Source organism: Apteryx mantelli, chromosome 1 (assembly GCF_036417845.1).
Source record: "Apteryx mantelli isolate bAptMan1 chromosome 1, bAptMan1.hap1, whole genome shotgun sequence".
In the NCBI taxonomy this organism is placed as follows: Eukaryota; Metazoa; Chordata; class Aves; order Apterygiformes; family Apterygidae; genus Apteryx; species Apteryx mantelli.
Genome location: NC_089978.1, coordinates 160,728,688 through 160,752,165, shown reverse-complemented (window position 1 = coordinate 160,752,165; position 23,478 = coordinate 160,728,688). Strand labels below are relative to the sequence as shown.

The 23,478-nt window shown below is 40.4% G+C and overlaps 1 protein-coding gene across 2 annotated transcripts in view; it reads right to left on the bottom strand.

The window, feature by feature from the left end:
- The window catches only part of CHST11 (carbohydrate sulfotransferase 11), a 178,194-nt gene that overhangs the window by 91,496 nt on the left and 63,220 nt on the right, over positions 1-23,478 (bottom strand). For both annotated transcript variants that reach the window (XM_067289873.1, XM_067289874.1), the window contains exon 2: positions 8,310-8,395. In XM_067289873.1, coding sequence (XP_067145974.1) covers positions 8,310-8,395 — 86 coding nt within the window. The remainder of the gene's footprint in view (positions 1-8,309; positions 8,396-23,478) is intronic.

Below are 23,478 nucleotides of genomic sequence, written 5' to 3'. Positions count from 1 at the left end.
TTACAAGGTCCAGGCTAAGAACCCTGGGATACAGCTACTTAGCTGGTGAGACGGGAGTGATTGTTGAAGTGTGGGCAGAAAAGAATGCAATCTGCCTCTGCATGAGCAGGTGATAGAAATCTGTGCTCATTACTCCAATTTGCAAACACAGATAACATCCCTCCGCCCTTTGCCTCCTGATCCTCCAAACTGCCACGGTCCTCTGCATTTTGAGGTATGATTATTCAAGGCTTCTGCACCACTGGTTAAGTTAGTGTGTAACTTTCAAGTAGAGGGAAGAAAAGGAAACAAACTCAGAGAATTAGGCAGGTGCCCTGTTCAAACATTATTCAGTTCCAGCAACTGTGTTGGTTCAGTCATCGGAGGCCTGAGTCTGCTTGTTTTAATCATCTTTGCAAGGGCCTTGCTGAGGCTCACTGGGTTCTGGGTCAGAGCACTGGAGCCCAGAGGTCTTCTCTCCATCCAGATGCACAAGTGCTTGTTTAACAGGGAATCTAACATCACATACAGGTATCCAATTTTGATAACTGTCTCATACTCTTTCCCCTCCAACACATACAACCCTTTTGGTTTTGGCCATGTCTCTTGTCTTGTTAAGGCTTTCTTCTCATACCTTTATGCCTCTGGAAAGCCTTTATGTTTAAACTTGTATGCTCTCAAAACAATAAAATATGACTCAAGGACTGGGAGAAATTAAAAACAAATATCTCTGCTCCTTTGTTTCTACTGGGGAAATCAGAGCTATTTTGAGAGATGATTGTATTTTTTTCATTTCATGCAGATGAGTCTTTTATTAAACACAGGTGTCTAAAAATTCATCCCAATGCACTGCAGTAACTTGAATGAGCTTGTCCTGGGGATAATTCTAGCCTTAAGAGCTGGTAGCTACTGTACATACCTGTCTGATTAATTCCTCTTGACTTACAAAGGCATCCATCATGTCAAAACAAATGATCTATGAAGCACACTGTACCTGAAACCCTCCCCTCCCCGAGTCACCTCCTTACCATCTAAAATGGGCTCTTATCATTTGTAATCAGTAATTAATAATAAAGCGAATGCTCACTAGTGTAATTCCTCTGCTAAGGTTAATGTAATACTTCATCCTGGGCCAGCTGCTGTTTTACTACCTGGAAGCACGATGCTAAGTAATGTCTTTGCATAAGAAGCCATCCGCGGAGCAAATCAATTACCTCCTCTTTCATCAGCAGGCATTTTCTGCTGCAAGAGAGAATAATTAGATATAATGCCATTGTTTACCAACAGGATTATGTACTCAAAGTTTGGCACTGTACGTTGACTTTTTTCCTACATCTCTATTCTGTATCTTTTCCATTAATGAGTTTTTAATTTATGATCAATCAAATACTGTGATTATGAGCTGCACTTACCAGGCTTTTGTTATATTGATAAGTCTGCCTATAAAGATCAGCAACAATCACACAATGTGTGTCTTCAGTACTGGTAAAACTTTTGGGCCATTTCTTATGCTCAAGAATGACATCTACACATTTATGACTATCTGTCTCAAATGCAAAGCACCAATAAATTCTAACATAGTGTTCTTTAGATGAGCTGCACTATTTTTTGCACTGCAAAGTTCACATCAGGATATCTACATAGCTGTGCCTGGGAAAAAATAAGGCAACCAGAATGCATACATGTGAAAAGAGGAGAAGTGTTAGCATACAGCACTGACATGCTATGCTCTTGTCTTACTGAAATCAGTAAGTAACTAGGGAGAACTAGGCTTTTGTTTTTTAAAAAGATCACTATAGTAATTTGGCATCTCAGGCATTTCTTGCATGAGCTAGCTGATAAAGACACAGCTCTGGCTCAGAAAGCCCATAAGCCAAATGCTGCAGATGCTGGCAGAGTATCATGAGATGTTTATCCTTCTTGTAGTCTGTCCTGGCCATCTGCTGCCAGAGACAAAACACCAGGCGAACCAGACCTTTCATCTTACTCAATACACCTGCTCTTTGGTTCTTATATTTCTAAAAATGAGAAGCCCTAGCACACAGAAGTGAACTACATGATATCAGTGCCTCCAAATCACAAAGGGCAGAAACACAAATTTCTAGCATTTCAATCTTTGATTCAATGTGCCATAGACAATGTGTACACAGAGCTCAGACCACAAAGCTCACCACGAAGCTCCATCCAGGAACTAGTATAGTTGCCCACTGAGTCATCCTAGTGTGTGCAAATCAACTGAAGATAGAAAATTACCAACTCAGATGGAAGTTAAGTGATGTGGTCTGAGCTAGGCTGATACTTGCTGATGCTATCCAGACAGCCTGAGCCACAGTGAATCATGCAGCACCTCCAAAAAAGGAGCACTTGTGGCCTGAAGTGAACGACTATGTATAAACACTGCCTGCAAGGCAACACTTTCTTCTGTTCACTTGGCAGAATGGGGGCAGGAGGGAAGGGGAAGTGGAAGTAATAAAAGAAATGGCTAATTTTAGAATGACTGCTCTAAAACAGTCCAGTACAATTTCCTAACACAAAGGCAATGCAAGGCCCACAGTACTGACTCACCAGCTTTAAGAAATCACTGGACATCCTGGCTCCAACTACACCAAAAAGCAAATTCCTAGAAAGGCAGCTCCTTAACAAAAAGAAACGTGTTTGAAAAGGAAAGCAACAAATGAGAGACAGTTTGACCTCTAGCAAAACAGTCATGTTAACTCACAAATTCAAGTTATGCAACATCAAACTAGAAACTGAAACAAACTCATCCTTGGGACGTGGATCCCAGTGGATACCTGATGGTCATCTCTGTGGCATTTCTCTCAATAGTCTAGCTATATCTATACCTAGACAGTCAGATTAGACAATGATGCAGCCTGTATTCTCTGATAATTAAATGTAAATTTTGACAACTAGAAGATAAATTCTAACTTGAAAAATGCAATTATTTTCCATTCATTTTACACTTCATCTATTTTGGCTTGCAATTTCTTGTAATTTGGTAGTGCTTTCACTGCACTGAACAGATCAATGTCAACCACTAACGTGTACAAACCTCAGATATGATGTTGGTCAATTCTGAACTCTTGTCCACTTTAAGCTCAATGGGCTGGTCCACAATTATCTGTTATTTTTGGAGCAGCGGAGCTGTACTCAGTCATGTAAATTACAAGACAGTTGCATGTGCGTCTTCTAAGAATATGTCTTGTAAATATTTGTTTACCCATGTTTTTAAATTCCTGGGGTTTGGAATACAAAAAAAACAAGATACACTGCAAATGTATGTCACAGCCCTACGAGGCTCTTAATCTGTTTTCAGTTACATCTAGATTCTCCCCTTTGCTACGTGCTGTGCATTAAGTCTTCTTTGTCCTTCCATTACAACTATGGGGCAGAAGGAAAATAGTTCTGCTTAATGAAGATCCAAATTGGTTTTTGAACAAATCCATTTAAGAAATGGACCATTTCAGCCCTCAAAATTTGCCACAGATTCCTCTGCACCCTATTAGTAAACCTATAACTGAAAATGAAAGAAAAAAAGAACAAGATAATAGGATCTCAGAGACCTGCTGCACAGTCTGCCAGGTACTTAGGGATCACAGCTTGGAAATTCACTTATTCACTCTAAATCCAGTTCAGTTATATTGACTTTTCTTTCCCTCATGGTATATTAGTGCTCATGAAAAATCTTGCAGTGAAAGCCGTAGAGAAGAAATCCTTTGTCCACACACAAATGCACTTCTCACTGTCTGCTCTTTTATAACAGGCAAAAGAGTTGTTACTACTTCTACAGTAATCACAAGGCCAGGCACTCAACTAAGACATAAATAACAAGGGCTTTGTCACAGACACTCCCCTGGCTCTAATTCAGTGCTATCTACACCCATTTATCTTCTCCTTCTCAATCAAATGTAGGAACAATTATGGGCAGCCCACAGAATATTTGACTGCAATTCTAACATTCATCTCCTACAAGCCAGCAGACCACCCTTTTAGTCACTTCCAGATTATTGCTAGATTTGAATTTACTCAAGCCAAACTTTTCTTTTCTTTTCACGTTCATTTACCAAGCCAAAAAGATGGCATTTCCAAACAATTCAAACAACTCCATAGAAGGAAACAAAACAGGGCAGGATCAGAGAGGCTGCTGTATGACACCACAGCAAATACACTTAACCAAATCCTCAGCTGGTGTAAATCAACCTCCCTCCCTCTGGTTTTACAAGGGCAGTGCAACCTGATGCTGAACATAAAATACAAAAAATTCATTCGGATTAAACTACAGCATTTTAAATCTTAGAGATTATTGACCCTATATCTGGCACCTATTTCAACTGATGGACAAATTCTCATCTCCCCTGACAGGCAACAGTCAGGAACTGACCTGCGAATAGGGAACATTTCTAGGGACACTGCATGCTAGGATATAAGGTCCCTTACTAACATTTCAAAACAAGGAGCCACATGAAGCCTTCTTCCTTGCCCATCTCTCTGTGGGGTTCCGGAGACCATTCCAAGAAGAGGAGTAGCAGGAGTTATAGTAGCTCACTGCTGCCTACGCAGGGAAACCTGAAGCATGTGAGATGCTCAGCATGCTCTGCACTCTACAGCAGAGGGTGGTGAGCCAAAGTTGGGTTCTCCTGTTACCAGATCATGTAAAAAACATGCACATTGACACATTAAATATTTATTTTTCTACCCTTAAAGAATTACAACTGCACCTAGCCTGTAGTAATCCAAAGCCATAGCTTCAGGGCATCTTTCAGTGGCCTAAGTCTGGTGTTTGAATTATACAGATTCCCTTGAACTACAAGGAGAACTACAAATGCCTGCACAATCAGCTCAGCCACTCCTCTGAAGCAGCAAAACTGAGTACCAAACTGTTCCTGTGATTGCACACACATCCATGGGGGTCTAGGAGAAAAACAGGAGCTCACAACACCAGGAGTCCTACAGGTTCTGATAGTCAAGTGTTGAAGATCCAATTGATGTTTTTATTATTTATATTAGTAAGAGTTAGACTTGTCCTATTTCCCTTGGCCAAAAATGTCTTCTCACATGTTTATTATATTGACTTCTGAGCAGACTGTTACAAATGACTCATCATATCTGTTTCAGCAAGGAAGTACAGAGAAAGATTAGGAGTCTGATATTTCCCTTCACTCCACCTACTAGTTAATCCTTGAGGGCAAGGACCCTGCTGCCAAAATACAGGCCAGTCTCTTAATCTGCCACCTTAAGAAAGGTAAGAGAAATGTTTCTGTGGGCAAAAATGTAAGAAGAAAAATGACCCACGTATTTGAAGACTGTTGAAGAAACTTTCCAGGGGTGATCTCCAGTCTATTGTCTTATATCTCAGCCTCTACCCACTGCCTTTTCTTGTTACTGTTTTCCCAAAATACATGCGCTTGCCTGCTTTATGTACCAGCAGTTCAGAGTCTGCTAGTCCCTACTGTACTGAATGCTGGAGGCAAAGCCGCATCCAAAAAGCATCCAAATATAAGCCCAAAACAAACAAAATTCAAAGCTCGATAAGAAGGGATGTCAGTGAACTGATGGAAACACTTTATGTGTGAGAAATGTCATCTGCTTAGTTCAACATTAGCTGTAAGAAATGCTGCGCTTACTCAAACATTGACTTTTCTGGCTCCCTCCTAAGAGAGCCTGGAAAGGTATTCTAATGCTTTACTTGGTCAGGCACGCAGAGAGGAAGGAGAGGCAGTAAAGAGAGCTGCCAGCTGCATCCCCTGCTTCAGGAAGCTCAGAAAATCCTTGAGTTCACCAAGCCTGCAACGGCTCAGGGATTTACAGCCCTCCTTCAATGCATGAAGATGCTCTTTTCTTATGGGATGGCCTTTGATGATGGTAATACTAAAGGAGAAGATTTTGATTGACACACTGCAGAGCTCGGAAAGAATAATTAAATGCCCAGCCTCTTTTCCCCCATCAGCTCTTCTCTGAGCATCTGTGAAGCTTCTTTAAATCTTTAAATTTAACCTTTGAATGCTAGTATTTTTCCTGTGCAGCACTTGACTGTTACAGAATCACAGAATCACTGAGGTTGGAAGGGACCTCTGGAGATCATCTAGTCCAACACCCCTGCTCAAGCAGGGTCACCTAGAGCACATTGCACAGGATTGCGTCCAGGCGTGTTTTGAATAGCTCCAGAGAAGGAGACTCCACAACCTCTCTGGGCAACCTGTTCCAGTGCTCTGTCACCCTCACAGTGAAAAAGTATTTCCTCGTGTTCAGATGGAATTGTCTGTGTTTCAGTTTGTGCCCATTGCCTTGCGTCCTGTCACTGGGCACCACCGAAAAGAGTCTGGTCCCATCCTCTCGACACCCTCCCTTCAGAAACTTGTACACATTGATAAGATCTCCTCTCAGCCTTCTCTTCTCCAGGCTGAACAGGCCAAGCTCTCTCAGCCTTTCCTCATAAGAGAGATGCTCCAGTCCCCTAATCATCTTTGCAGCCCTTCGCTGGACTTGCTCCAGTAGTGCCTCATCCCTCTTGTACTGGGGAGCCCAGAACTGGACGTAGTACTCTAGATGTGGCCTCACCGGGGCTGAGTAGAGGGGGAGGATCACCTCCCTCCACCTGCTGGCAACACTCTTCCTGATGCACCCCAGGATTCCATTGGCCTTCTTGGCCACAAGGGCACATTGCTGCCTCATGCTTAACTTGGTGTCCACCAGCACTCCCAGGTCCTTCTCAGCAGAGCTGCTTTCCAGCAGGTCAACCCCCAACCTGTACTGGTGCAGGGGGTTATTCCTCCCCAGGTGCAGGACCCTGCACTTGCCTTTGTTGAACTTCATGAGGTTCCTCTCCGCCCACCTCTCCAGCCTGTCCAGGTCTCTCTGAATGGCAGCACAGCCCTCTGGTGTATCCACCACTCCTCCCAGTTTTGCATCATCAGCAAACTTGCTGAGGGTGCACTCTGTTCCTTCATCCAGGTCATTGATGAAGAGGTTGAACAGGGCTGGACCCAGTACTGACCCCTGGGGGACACCGCTAGCTACAGGCCTCCAACTAGACTCTGCACCGCTGATCACAAGTCTCTGAGCTCTGCCTTTCAGCCAGTTCTCAATCCACCTCACTGTCCGCTCATCTAGCCCACACTTCCTGAGCTTGTCTATGTTCCTCTTCAGGGCTTCTTCATGCACTTTCCATTTAAGCAATGCTAACTCCTCCAACAGTCAATAAAGGCCAATATGCTAGTATGATAAACTCATGTTCCCAGCCATGTACAGAATTCAAACTGAATTAGAAAGTCAGCCTGTGTTCATAAAAACAACACTACTGAGTAAATGAAGCTTTACTACACTATGTAACAGACATCACATATCTTTGGGTAGTTGTCAGTTCTTCATAAATACACTTAAAATCACTTAGACTTCATTTTGCACACTATATAGTGATTCTCTTCATAATCAAATAGTATTTAAACATTTACTGCCTTGTTAAATCTAACAAGTCAGATTTATTGGGATAGTCACTTTCCTTAATAGCCAGTTTAGTAAAACTCAATGTATTCATTGATGTATAAATATATAATAGGCAGTTGTTAAATCGTACTAAATATGTTTAATAGTCAGCTGGCATTTTCTCTCAATGGCAGTACTTCCTCTCAGTTGCCAACAGGAAATGCTGTTCCTGAATGTGCCAATTCAACCCAGATGCAGGGAACAAATTGATCTAGAGGAGCAAATGGGGGCACGAAATTCAGATACTTTCCTGCACTAGGTGTCACAAGAACTCCAGCTCAGATTACAGTCAGCTCCCATCAATGCCATCAGGTGTCAAATAGCACATAGCAGAAGGAAGAGTGTGAGCTACTGTATCTGCCTGGACTTCATACAGGTAATGAACGGGACAGAAAGGCCATCTGGCTAGCTGAAGGCCATATAAATGATATCCTTAAGTTATTATTGCAACTTACTGTCTCACTGCACTCACTGCTTCATGTATATCATATTGCATTCTCTCTCCCCACCCTGCCACTTTGCGTATTGATCAACAGATTAAATTATGATGCCTCGTCTTCTAGCTAGGAGACCTAAAAAATATTCTTTTAAGGCTTTTAGGCACCTAAAGATACAAAAAAGACTTAAGAGCCTGCATCATTAGACAACTAAAAACCTTTAAAAATCAGGCAGTTAGCTCGAACTGTAGAATTTTATGGCTCAACTCCTGGTCCCAGCATCAGTTTTTGAGGCTGAAGGCAGCTACTGCATTGACATGAAAAGAAACCAAACCAAACCACCTTTAAGGTAAGAGAGACTCTATTTGTGCTCTGGGCTGGAGAGCTTGTTCATAGCTACAAAACACTCACCTGGGTGGGATTATACAGCTCCTGGAGCGGGCTTCTGGATCCCTTCCGACAGCAAATGTCCATCCCAAATGGATTTCTACGCATTACTGCAGGGGGAAATTGAAATTAATACAGGTTAGCAATATTTGCTAGATGTAACCAACTACAATACCAAGAACAGACTTCCTAACAAATCAGGGGATTCTAGAGACAGTGTTGTGTCTTAAATTCCTATTTTTACTTTGCGTAGAAAGGATCTGAGAGCTAAACCCTTGATCTATTGTGAAAGCTGCTAAAATGAAACTCTCCTTTGGTTTCCCTCTTATAAAAGCTGTCAGCCAACAACTTCCAACCTGAGTGCCCAAAAATTCAGGTATAGGCACCAAAGCCAAAGGGACCTGATTTTCAGTAGTGCTAGGCACCTCCATCTCTGATTGTCATGAGAGTCGGATGAATTCCTACAATCAGCAATTCTGGGAGGCAACCTGAGTCCCTCTGAATCTAAACACTGATGTAACACAGGATGCTAATATTAAGGCATCTAAATTTAAGTCTTTCAACCTATAGCTCCAGTTTCCCCTAGTACAGACACTCAGCAGTAAACAATGTACATACAAATCAATCATTGCTGCACTCTCCTGCTCCAAACTATATTTTGCTCTACATACTGCAATTGAATATTTGACTGATCTGAAAACCAACAGACACTACATTAGCCCAGTCAGATGCAAGTAGGTTTTCAAACCAGAGGTGTTGTCGAAGGGGGCTGATCAAGGAGCATATTGGATTGAGAAAGCTGCCAGGAATGACCTTGATCTGAGCTCTGGCAGGAGCAGAGTTCATCAGTTTCAGGTCAGACCTTTTATGTTCAGAAAAGCCCCAAACGAGAAGTATAAATCAGAAGCCGAACAGCTCTCATCACCCTCTATAGTCACGGGGGAAAACAAGCGCTTGCTTGTCTTGCTGGTCTCCAGTGGCCTCAACCACCCTCTGGAAATCACCCTCTTCCCCAACTTGCTCTACGAACCACAGAGGGAGCACCAGGCAATCAGACTCCAAGCGCAGGCATCTCAGCTAGGGAAAACTCATCTTGTCAAGGTAAAATTAAGATGCGACCAAAAGAAAAGAGGAGTTTTATCCTGGTGGGAATCCAAAGGCATTAAGCAGAGTCAGGCACGCTTTTATCAGAGGGTTGCCACACTTTACAATAAGAAACTACTGAAGTGTCCTATAGTAAAGGTTCCAAACCGCACCATTGTAGTTGCAGGCTTCAGGCCAATAATTAAAGAATACTGTCATGTAATTTTTAATACAGAGGGCTAGCGTTTAATATACAATCATAATTGATATGTCAAGTAGTATGAACAGGGTAAAGTCTCTGTAGAGAGTTAGGATATTGTATACAATTTCAATCTGGAAACATAATAGATTCCTTCACTCCCTTCATATTTATTTTTAAATTAGAAGGTAATTATCTAATAAGGTGTCATGTTGCTTTTCTTCTGAGCAAATAAAAAGATGCCATGGGTTTTGTAATAGGACTCAGATGTATAATGCTTAGTAAACAAACAGGCTAACATTTTGATTTTCTTCACCATTAGAATAGTAGATGATCTTACAGACTATAATTTTAATTTACCCATTTAAATACCTGATTAACTTCTGAGCACTTTTAGCCATGCAGCCAAGCATTGTGATTGCTTAGTTTTTGTGCTTTTCTAAAGTTAACTTAAAAACTATTTAAAACAGTTAAAACTTTAATAACATTTTGGCATGAGTTGTACTAACTTCTAGTGTTTGAAGGTGGTTTTAGGGGGGGAAAAAAAAAAACACTAACAAAGGTGTGTGAGCCATCCAGCTGTTGTTCTAACTAGACAGCTCCAGCCCCACTGTACTCCTGTGCTAGGCACAGTGTTCAGGGCTGCACTGAGAATCCTTCTGTGGCTCCTTCACCATTACAAGAACCCTTTCCAAAACAGAGCCTTCAATTCAACCACAAAACACACCATCACACAACCCCTTTAACTTTCACCATTTCTATCTAAAATACTGAAATAGGGAAAAAAAGAGAGAGGGGAATGTTTCAGTGTGTCCAGGTCATTATGTTTTGATTAATCAGTATTTTGGAACACTGAATCTTTGTTCCAAAATGAACAAGAATAATTCTAGTGTGTTGTTCCCTAATTTTTTACTTCACTTTTCTATTCCATTAAATACAGTAAACAGTAACAGGCATAAATGTATCCCTTCCTGCTTCACTTAAGCTGCAGGTATCAACACAGCCACACTTTATAAGCAGCTTAACAGCCACAAAGCTTAAATTATTTGCACATTGTGCAAGATTTGATTCCCAGACGTAAACAAACAAAAAAAGGCAACTCTCTCTCCCACAAAAGCTAAATGTTAATGTAGGACCTTAGTCACAGAAACCATTAAATCTTTATTTTATGATTCCCAATACTATTTAATTGGTTTATTTTTCCAATAAAGCCTTTAAAACACGACTGTGGAGTTAGCATAGCAACACAGCGGCTTAACACAGTGCTTGGCTCCCTGTTTATCAGTGCCAATAACAGCACACACTGATGCAGCTTAACATATCACCTTTGTGCACACCTGGAAAATACCTGCCCTTGGGATTTAACTGTGACATCGGAATAAAAGGGAATACTCCCCTTCCAAAGCAGAAATCCCACTCATACCTTTTGCAGAATTGTCTGTAGGCAAACAGCTATCAGGAACATTCATGTATAGCCGGGAACGCTTTCTGGCATGCCTATGGACAAATTCACCTCTCAGGCTTCCTGCATCCTGTCTTCTACTCTCAGCTTCTCTGAAGCAGTGTTTTATGATGCGAGTGATGCGACCTCTTTGGCCTGAATCTCATTTATAGCAGTCTGAAGTAAGATAGCCATACCATGGATACTAACTGCAGTTATACCAATTTTACCAACATTGTCACTAAGGCTCCTTCATACCACTGTGATAACAAAAATGAAAAAAAATCAAGCTCTTTATCTTCACTGAATCTTCTTATTAACACAGTAAATACCTAAATTTACATTTTATGGCTTGGGCTGATCTCCGTACGTAATTACAGTTAATTATAATCTAATGGTAAGTATTGCATATGCATGGCTCCATGGACTGATTAAAAGATCACATTCATGCACAATAAATGTGCGAGGCAGCTGAAAACAGTAGATAGTGCCTCAAATGATTAAAGAGTAGTGTTAATACTGCAATTGCAGAAAAAAACAACAATCCAGTTAATTTAGCCAGGACGGCGAGCAACCGAATGAACTGTTAGTTGGTTACTTAAATGTAGGCGCTGTAAGAGCATGACCTTTCTTCCATCTTCAGGAATAATTTGTCCAAAATGCAATGGGGGCCCATCTTGTTAAAATCTGTGCGATCACTATTAATTAATGTAACAGCAAGTCTGGAGAGGATGTCAGCTAGGCACTAAATTTAATTTTCTCAAGAAAGATAGACAGCCCTGCTGTATTGAAAGTTTGTCAACATAATAATCACCCCTATATACACACAGGAAGATGCTGCATGTGCAGGCCTTAAATTATCTCAGAAGCATGCATGTACAACTTTCAGAAAACTGTATTTAGATCCACCAGTCTAAATACAGAGAAATAATTTAACCTGTGAGTCACACCACTGAGCGCACAAACAGTGCTCTTCAGTCAAACCCTCTTCTACTATCTATGCAGAAAAAAGTGCAGAGGTTTGCCACCACCTTGATCCATTAGATGACTGTAAGTTAAAATGCAGATTCCCCAAATTAAAAATATCCTTTAGAAAGGCAGAGTTTGAGAGCATATTGAGAGTTTTCAGATGCCATGGGTCACCATCCAGGCCAGGCAGCCTTTGAACCTCTACCTCTGACTGTGGTCCAACCACCCATGTCTTTGCAAGCCTCTCCTCTGTAGGCCCTGATTTTCAGGCTGCAGAGGCTGGGAAAGCAGGGTTACAAGTGACAAAATGCACAACAAGGCACCTACTAGATGTCAACATCTATTAGAGGTAGAGTTGCCTTCTTTTTTGTGCATCGTGATTTGCAACATTTCGGAGGCTGAAGATCATTCACATGGAAACATGAACCAGGCTTAAACTATCACCTCTGCTTGGCAGAGCCAAGGCACTTGGCAGAGAGCATTTTATAATTCACTAGATGCTCTACAAAGACTCTGTCCAAGAATGGGAGGCCCTTGGTATTTTGACAGGAAGAACAATGTCAGGAGAAAGCACTAAAAATAAGAGGCCACAGAAGCATAACTTCTGCCTCTCCCTATCAGGAGTTACAGAGAAATTGAGAGAGAGGACATGGTGGCACTTTTCTTGGGAGTGTTCTTCCTTGAAAAGAACACTGGGACCATCCAGAAAGAAGAAAAAAAAGGAAAAATCATAGGAAACGAGACTCTTGGAGACTTAAAAACCAAAAAGCCCAATTTCTCACAAAGCATCAGAAGGGCAAGTGAGACCATTCCTCATAAGCCTGGGTTGGAGCCTTTCAACTCTGCAGAAGAGAGCCACACAAAATAATTGTCACTATTTTCACTGCAGTTACAGAAACAAACAAATGACATCTGAAATGCTGAGTGCATGCATTCAGCAGCCAACTATATCACTACCATCCCACAATCTAGTAAATGTCAGATGCTTCCATTTCTGAGACGTCTGTAGAATAAAAGTTCTCTGATTGATATCCAGCAACGGTTTTCCTACTCGGTAATGTTTAATTTACACAGCTTGTACTACTCTAATTACTTCCAGTTTGCAAGGTGGAAAAAAAACAATGCAGAAGTGTTATCTCTATTCACTGCTTCTTAATATTTGAGAAAGTTCTGAGGAAACATTAATATTTAATTTTTCATTACATTGGTCCAAAGTACAAATATAAAATTCCCCAGTACAGCATTGCTTAAAACTGATATACATAATTCATTCTATTTGGGGTACAAGTCATCTCACTGTGGAAAAAATGCTGTGGCATTGTCAGCAGTGTGTGGAGACTACGGGTTGAAGCTAAAACCCACTGAAAGCAGTGGGAGTCCCACTTAAATAGACTTCAGAGACCTTATAGGTAGGTAGATAACCAAGTCTTGTTTTAAGGGGGGGAAAAAATATATATATATATATGGATGATTCAAATATATTTCTTTAACTGAATTCTCTATGAAAGGCTGAAATTTGACAGCAGTCTGCTTGTTTCTTTTGGGCTGAAGTACACTCTTTTGCCAGCAAACACTGCTGTCCAACTGCCCCTATTTTCAGGCCAGGGTTAAGGGTTAATGCTTTCCATAGAGCATTTCTTCTTGACAGTGAAGAGCAGGAACATAACCTAGCACCTTCTCCTGCAGCCTTACACAAACGGGTTAAGGCAGAAAATCCATCTAAACATCCTCTATCGCACCAAGACCAAAATCTGCACGATTTGGCCCAAACTAGATAGTGCCATCAAAACCGTGACTTACATTTTTAGTGTCTCTAGTGTTTTAAATGAGTTACTGTTCTCATAAACTTGCTGGATTTTTAAATCAAACCAAACATAATTTAATTATACACATATCAAAGGTTTAGAGATTCTCTTGGGCTGAAGACTTAGACATGGTTTGTCTTTGGGGCAACCTGGCCATTATTTGACTGTAAACCGAACATGGCTTAGTCTGGCAATAGTTTGCATCTGTGACACTCTTGAAGCATGAAAACACTCAGGGGAAAGCTAAAATAAATCAAAGAATGATCATAGGAACTGGACTTTCTTTCAAAGTTTGTCAGAGGCTCTTGGGCAAAATTTGTTGTGATTTGGAAAATTCTGCCTTTCAGATACATAGTTAAAATCACGCTGAACAAGCTTGTCATTAGCAACTGGCTCGCTCCGCTTCAGCGAAGCCAGCCTTCTGTAATAATTCACAAGAGTCGGCTCTGCAAGACTTCACTTTAGCCAAGTCGAAACCACAAACAAAATCAGAAACGCAGCAACAATAAAGACTACCTCATTTCTACCTTCATTAAAATTCCTACAATCCCTTCCATGGACTCATGAGGCAAAGGGCACTGAACACGGTTAAAGGGTTAATTTTTAATCATCAACCACAAGCATGGGGAGCGACTGCAAATGTTGTTAGAGAGCACATAGCTCCAGAGCCCGAGTAACAATACCTTTACGCTGTTCTCCAGGCAATGCTTTTTGACTGCTAATCCTTCAGCAGAAGTTCACAAAGGTTTATTGATAGTAACATTTTGTGACCTTTTGGTCCTTGTGATTTGCTACATTCAGTTGAAGATTTCAGAGGGAATTGTTGGTCTTTAATCAGGAGACTACCAGTACAAGTATTTATGGCAAAACTCCCATCTGTCCTCTTTTGTTTCCTTAAGGCAAAAATGTAGCTTGTTTACTGGAGCTCGAGAGATCTATTTTCAGAGAGTAAAAAACAAATTATGTATTGTGTATGAGCCCACCACAGTCTTAAGGACAGAGAATGGAATAATACTTACACTCTACATTAATACAGCACCAGATTTTGCCATACATCACTCAGCAACTAGCAGCACAAGGTGTTACTCAGTGCGAGAATCAAGCAAAAACCTGTAATCAGAGCACCTTGACATGCAAAATGCTGTTCTGCCTCATGGAAAAACTAGAGACCCAGGTCTCTAGACAGCGGTAGACACTCTATGTTGGTAGCAAAACACAGTCCTGAAAGGTGGCTGTTCCAGAGCTCTGACTGAGGAACAGCGATGATTTATTTTGGGTTAGCAGTACTTGGTTCATTGATTCAACATGTCCATCCTACCCTGCTCTGATGTTTCCACTCCCGCTCATCTATCGGAGGGACCTAGTGAAATAAGAATGTGGATGGATACAACAACAACAACAAAGAAGTAAAGGAGGAAAAATGAAGAGGAGGTCAATACCCCAGTGAAATGATTATGGCTGGCCCAAGCACCAAAGCCACTACTTAAGGGACCATGGGACAGCAAAGTAACTGTCTTCAATTTACAGAAAACCAGAGGCACAGAGGTTAAAAACTTGCACAAATTAGTTACTAATGGTGGAATTCATTTTAAGTAGTGAGATGTCTACTCTGGTCCACCCATTTAAGCTCCTCTGCAGTTAACAGGGACACCCTCCCATAGGCGAACCTCCCATAGATGATTCACTCCATGAGCCTAAGGTTGTGACGAAGCAGCCTCTAGAAGTGGCTGCTGGGCTTTTTCCGCTGACCAAACCAAATGGGTTGCTTAGACTAAACTGTTAACTTTTAGATGACTGAAGTTATGTGAAATAAATCCTGGCACAGCAAGGAAATGAGGCTTAACTCTCAGTTTCTAAGCTCTAATCGCTAATTACAAAGGTTGTAAATGCCCTCCAAAGAATAGAGAGATATTTAATTACTTCTTACTTTAGACAGATTTCCAGAAATAAATTTGTATTTTATCCTGTTTGTTCTCAGATTAGTATGGGAATGGGTTTAATTGGGCACAGTGGGGAAGTTAATACCCTTGGGTGAAATTATGCAAAGACTTGGCTCCTGGACAACCCTATGGACATTGTGTGTGGTATAAATTAGCAAAACATCTTTCCCATTAATGAACAATAAGTAATATTTTTCCAGTATTTTTTTTAATGTTAATCCATACAAAATTTCGTCAGAAGTCTCATCAAATTATTCACAAATCTGTATTGAGAGACTTTCCCAAAGGCTTAACTCCTCACACCAGGAGAGCTCTGTCTTGTTTATCAGTATGATGGACACGCGCAAACTTCTTTTAATGTAGCAAAGTGTTTTTGTGGATAAAAACTATATTAGACTTGGTCAGAACTTTTCTGACACTTTTGTTTTTACTGGTATGAAATGCAGATTTACTGACATTAAGATACTTCATGGGTCAATTCTGAATGGACCGCCGACCACCTCAGCTGCCTGCTTGTGTCCTGCGTGTGTTTGCCCAAGCTGACTCCATCCACTAGCAATGCCACTAGAGCTGGAGGTCCTAGAAAGCTGATCAGAAGGGGCCACTTAAATTCTCCTGGCATCATTTCAAAGTCTTTATAAATTAAAAAAAAAAATTTTTTTTTTTACTCTCCACATTGATATATGAAAACAATTTCCCCCCCTTTTTTCCCCAAATGTAATTTTTTACCTAGGAAGTAAGAAACTCTAAGGAACTCTGACCAATGTTAACTGTATATATTCTGTGAACGAACACATGTATAATAAAAGTTTGCATGAAGAAACACTGTTTTCAGTATTTTAAAACACAAATAAAAACTCTCTTTCTGGTCATTATACTTTTCCTACTGTTTATGACAAGTTAGCCATGTTTTTTGCAAAGTAAGACCGCAATAACCTGGGGAGGTAGGAAAACTTCTACTGAAGATATAGAGGTTTCCAAACATGCTGTGCCCCTCCATTCCCATGCCCCCACCATCCTGATCTCTAGATACTCATTATAACCCTGTATGCAAGCGTATCTGCCTTTGGGCTCTCTTTATAACAAAGAATTGAATATTCTACTCTGTTCTTATCAAATAAGTTTTCAAGCCTATAGATAGCCATAGATATCCCATCTCTATGATGCAAGTTCAAATGAAAGCTACGTAAATGTAGGTTCACCAAAGACCACATTTACATTGTCTTAAGAAATGAGAAGCTTGATTTTTATTTTTATTTTTGCATTCTCCACTACTTCCATAATACTGCCAGTATCAGTCTACTTAACAAATACAATGTATGAGCTTGCTCAGAAGAAGAGGGAAAGAGACAAAGACCTTTAAAGGAGGAAGGTTTCTTTAGAAAGCTATAATTTTAAAAGCATTTATCTTGAATCACAGTCAAAATGAGAAAGGCAGCTGCTGCAGCTGCAGTCTATTTGAGCTACTATTTCTTTGCTGCTCTTCAACAGATGTGCAAAGATGAAACACAATCATATTTGCTATGGATATACTAGAAAGCACAGGAAGTCTTCTCACAAGCCAAGCAGAATAGAAAATAAAGCTGCAGCAGTCTTTTTAACCCAGAACAATGAAATGCTCAAACTTTTGGTCTCAGTTTGAACTTTAGGTAGAAGTACTACATGCATATATATACGCACACATGCACACCTGACCTGATGCAAACAGCAAGGAACAGAAACAAGTGATTTCTGTTCTAATGTCTCACAACTTGTCCAAATGGACAAAGGTTTATCACCTCTGAAGCAGTACCCTGTGTGTTTTCATTGTGATCACAACCTCTTGATACTTTACTGTGATTTATAAACAAGAATTTTCTTTACAAAAAAGAAGCACTAAACAATTTGTTAAGCAGGAAAAAAAAAAAATGAAATCCCTCAGTAATCACTTCCAGATCAATCGTTCATTATGTCAAAGACGATTATGACTGTAGCTTGTTGGATAAGTAGATGAGCTCTTATAAAATAAGGATGCTATCTCTTGTGAAGGCCGAATGGTGATATTAAAAGGAAAAAAAAGTACTGCAGGCAGTAAAGGCCTGACTCTGTGAGTTCCAAAATACCCTGACTAATAATTAATACACAGCTGAGCTTTGAGGTCTGATCACCTCACAAGACTTTATTCTGTTTAACACTTCTAAACTCTGAGTAGCCCCAAGGCACAGAGAAGCAATCAGCTCCATTGCCAAATCTTTTCCTTTTCCAACAGCTTATAGCCTCAGCTGATGGGCATCGGAGCAGGTCCAGGTCTGCACAGCATTACAGAGCCACATCCAGTCCCACTGACCAGCTCTGCTCCCGCCTTCACCTCCATCATGCCACAGAAGCTCTCTAGCTCTCTCACTTTCTTCCAGTAGAATATGTAAACCCAAAAACTGAGACTGGGCAGCTGCTTTCACACGCTCTGCTCTCTACACTAGCATTGAGCTGTATGCAGATAATATTGTTTTCATATGTAAGAATCCCCTCATGAGGCAGTTTATTAAATATTCCAAACCACAGATTCTTCAAAACTTTTTACATATGAATAGGACATTGCCAGCTCCCATAGACCCACACCACACTTCAGCACATAGAAGAGTAAAACACACATTAGCACTATAAAACTTCATCTCAATTAGCATAATCTCTATTTCCATTATAGAGCCCAGCTTTATAGCTAACCTCGGGCGATGTACTGAGCACTTTGGATCTGTCCTTCTCTAAGGGGAAATTCCCCAAACACAAGAAACCCATTCAGAGCTGTGCTTGCCTGGAATGTATTAGCTTTCAGGGGCTGCTTATCTTTCAGTAGTTCTGTTCCTTTTCTCTATCTCCTTCCACTGCTCCCATCACTTCAATGAGTTCCATTAAAACCTTGTGATGCATTTCATCTACATAGACGCTATGCTGTCAGGCCTCACACATACCCGAGCGCATGGGCAAGCCACACCAAATCCATCTGCTGAAGGCACAGCCAAGAGTAGAAGGAAGCGAATGAGGAAAGTGAGATCTGAAAGAGCTACAGTGATCTTTCTTTCAATGGAAGTTTTTAAAGGAGAATCAAAATAGGCGGCAATTAACAAAAGACACGGTTTGGTATCAGTACCAAATAGGATGCTGGATAGACTAAAAATTTGAAATTGACTGAGAACCTTCCACCAAACATTAGCAATATGCTACACAGGAAGCACAGTAATACATGTTAGGTAACTCCACAAATTACTTTATTCTGGATTAAACAGGAATGACGGAATATCACTGCATTTCAAAGCTCAGTTTATGAGGCTCCAGAATACTGGATACCTATCTGAGCTTTATTGGTATTAACAGTATTTCATAATTAGCATGCTAAAGAATAAGCTCTGGTTTTGGTCATTAATAACCTGTCAAAGGCATTATGAAATTTCTAGTAGATTGTGTAGCTGGTGATTAGTAATATCTAAAATACAGGATCACTCAGACAGCATGATTCTGAAGGAGACAGACAACAAAACTGCTAGACAGAACTGGAGCTTTTAAGTTTTTTCCACAGGAAACAAATTCTGTTCTCTCACTTGTGTGGTCTCATGTAGAGAAGGGCAAGGAAAGCTGGACAAAGAGAAAAAAGGGAAAGCATCCTTATGAGGATACCACTTACTTAGAGATTTCTTCCCAGAAGGGTCCTTCTTGAGATGTCTGAGGAGTAAAAGAATGATCTAGTCCATTAGGTATCTCCCCCAACAAAAAAAATTTTGCAAGTAAATACATTGCAATATTGCAATGTATTTATTAATAAATACCTATTTTGAACTTCTGTAGGCACTACATAAAGCATTAACAACTAGAACTTGGGAAATGAGTTCCTGTCTCTCTCTCCTGCCTCCCCCCATAGCTCCCCACCACCACCCTCTCTCTCCCTTGAGATACCAGCAGGGATCTCTCAATAGGATCTAAGTCAAGCCTGCTACAAACCTTGCCTTAAGAGATCCTCTGGAAATTTTCTCATCTTGAAAGTTTACAGGAAAATCACATGGAATATAAAAACTAAAGGAGAAAGAAAGTAAACTCAATACTTCCAACCCTCAGGGTTAAGCAGAGTAGAGCAGAATAGAGTGATGGTTCAGGCTATTTCCCATTTCATTACTACTGGTTCACACAACTATATAATTTACCAGATGCTAAATTCCCTATCAGATAACCCTCAGCACATACAAGTCCAAATCTTTGGATAACAACTTCCAGCCACTAGATCTTGTTGTGCATTTGCCTGCTCCACACAATCTTAATTCTCTCCTCCATGCAGGAATCTATATGTTGTGATCAAGTCACCCCCTAACTTTCTATCTTTCTACGGCATATTTTCAAGTCACTTTCTCACTTTTCTTGCTTTCTTCCAAATGCGCTCACATTTAACAATACCACCTTCTGAAACCACGGCGCTCCAACATGACCCAGTAACGCAGCAGAGGTTACAGCAGTACCCATGGGACAAGGAAGCTCCCCTCTCCAGCTCTGTATCCCACCTTTACATGTGCCCAGGTGGTATTAGCTTTATTTCAAGCCCAAAAGCTCCCTTTTAACAGAATAAGTGTCCTCTGCCCACTAAGCATCACCTGAATTTTACTGCTGTACACATTCACCCTTATTAAAATTCATACTATGTGTTGTTGCTCAGTTCACTAAGGAATCCAGCTCTGTATTAATGACTTGCTGTTTTCCTCCTCTCCACTTACGACTGCACAACTTTTGCATTCTTTGTAAATTTGATCAATAAATAAGAACTTTTAACCAGTGTCAGGCCAAAATGTGGTTCCCTAAGGATGCCACTCCAAATGTATTTGCTGAGTGATGATTTCCCAATTACAGCTATATTTTACAAACTATCAAATATTTTTAAAGTCAATATTACATATGCTGGGTTAATATGCATTCATTTGTCAATTTAACTTTTGGTTTATTCATTTCCAAATGCACCTGTATAAGTAATTCTGACATTCACATACTCTTGTAGCATTAAAAAAAAAAAAAAGGGACATCAGCTTGGACAACTCATTTTGAAGTAGTTATTTGTGGAAAACATTCAGGTTAGGTGTCCATCTTTAACTTTGCAAGGCATTAGAGATGGCTTCTGCAATGTATCAGAGTCTTGTTCTTAAGTCTGGGTGGGTTAATTTTGTCACTAGTTCTTGCAAGCCGAAACAGAGAAACTGTACTTTAATTGAAATTATTTTACACTTTCATCTCAGGTATATAAAGCAGAATAAAAGTTACAATTTATCTGATGCTTTCTCAAGCCACAGAGATGAATGGCAGATAGGAATGACCTTCAGGGAGCAATCTCTGAATGCTACTGCTTTTGGGGTAATCCTTATGTTTTATGCTGAAAATTCCATTTGTCTTGATTAAATATTCATCAGCTGTTATCAAGGAGGCACATATAAAAGCTATGTTAAATAATAAAATCCCACAAGTGGAAAAACTGATTTGATTTCACATTTACAATAAAGGGTTGTCACATACTACCTCCCTTCAAGCTCAGATGAATCACTTCAGCTCCATGAATGCAAATAGATCTCTCTGTTTCTCCATGAGCTAAGAATCACACCTGAACTGTCTATGGAAAAAGGAAGACTTACTTAGATCAACTGTTCGAGTCCTCAGCAGTCAAAGCATTTTATTCTGTTGGGAAGGATGCCATTTGTGTGCACATGTGCCACTATTCATGCAGGTATCATATGAGTGAATATATTACACATACACATGAGTGAATGTGTACATGTTACTGATGTTGACATAACATACCACAGTGTTCTACTCATCACCAAATACTGGTACTTTTTATTTTGCAATTACTTCATTTTTTAGTTTTAACATGCTGCATCATGTTTTACTGTTCAAATCCAACAATTACATTTTATCATCATTTTGATTTCTCTTTCCCTTCTCTGTTTTTTCCTCCTTTCTATTTCATTACAGGGCTTCCAGGCTGAAGTCTTAAATAATACTCAGAGAAAAAAAGCAATGTGAATTCTTCATCTAATGGTAGTCTTTTATTCAACAACCCCTCTCCCCCCAACACCCTCCAGAACACACTGCTTTTTAACTCTTCCGTTTAATCAAAGCTCTTGATGTTAATCTTCTTCCTGTCAAAAAACATTTTATTTTTCCCAAATCTTTGTCCTCTGGTCCCTGACCTTTTCTTCCATCTTTTCCCCCCCACACACCTAATTTTTCCCTTTGGCACTCTGCTCCTGCCCTTGCACACTCCTACCAGTCTCCGTTCCTTGCAAAGCCTTCCCACGCTTCTCTTCCCTCATCTCTCCTTGTCTACAACCACCACCCACTTCCCTTTCCCCAAAGTACTCCCCAAAACTGGAAGCAATGAGCGGAGAAAGACCCCACTTGGTGCTAACCCAGCCAGCCACGTAGCCCGTGGGAGGGCCTCCTGGTCCTGCTCAACCCAACGCAAGGTGGGGAAAAAGGGGGGAATGAGGTGGGGAAAAAAGAGGGGAAGGGCTTGACTTCAGTTGCTCAAGAACTAGAAATAACACTCTCTCATGTGTTCCCCTAGGTTTCCAGAGGCTTTAGTCCCTTTCCTGAGCACAGCACCCCCTTTTCTCCATGTGGGTGCCCCCATCCCCAGCTCAGCACAGTCCCTTGATGGACCATTTTCCTCTCTTCCCAGGAGACCTCATCCACCCAGAGGCCCTGCATTAGATAGGATACACAAAACAAAAAAAGGAACAAAAGGCTTGGGAAGCAGGAGAATTACAAGGACAAGAGTTACAGCACAGAGAGACCATGAGGCAGGCCTATTTTTATTCATGGTTTATTCATGGTTTTTCGTTGGTGCTTTGTTTTTATTATAGTTAAGAAAGATGACAGAGTTCGAGGTCAGGAATGTTACAGGCACACAAAGGCATGATTAGACTAGAGATTCGGCAGTGATGCTACTGAGTGCTTTTTCATTTCTCAACAAATTCGATTTTTCCTTTCAATTTTATACACTCGCTTTTAGTTCCATATTCTGTTTAAACAAAGAGCAATTACCCCCTCATACAATTAAAGGCAGTGAGTATAGAAAATAATCTAAGACTTTATAAATTACTGCACAGGAAATTTAGTCTTCCCACCAAGGCTGCACTCTAGCTAAAATCTGCATCAGAAAAATGGATGAGGGGTTCAAGTAAATACAAACGGCCTTAAAATGAAGCCCAGCTAATGAAGACTGCTTATTATCTCTCTACTTCAGCTATCAAAGTCTTCTTGAAATGATGGAACCCTGAACATAAAAGTTAAAGAAAATGAGAAGACCACAGGGTGATAAACCCACTGGCTTTAACCTTGCGGAAATTGCATTTACTATATTGCAATACTGCTTTTGTGGCTTCCACCAAATGTGTGCTAATTCCAAGTGGAAGCTGAATATACATATAAAAAAATAAAAAGAGGAAAAAAGAAAAGAAAACCACTAGCACTGACTAATTTCACTGTTCAAGATATTAGTATATTCTTTCTGTTGTTGTTTTATATTGCCCACAAAATAACAGAATATGAAGGATGTAGGACATGAATGAACCTGAAAAATCATAGCTTCTAATCACACTGAGGTAATTGCAATATAGAGAAAAAATAAAGAGCAGAGGGCAGAGGTAACCAGTGATTTTATTTAGATCCTCCCACATGAACAGGATTAATTCCATGCTCCACAGATGTTAATTGGCGTTCTTCTTATACTATGGGGAAATTAAAACAC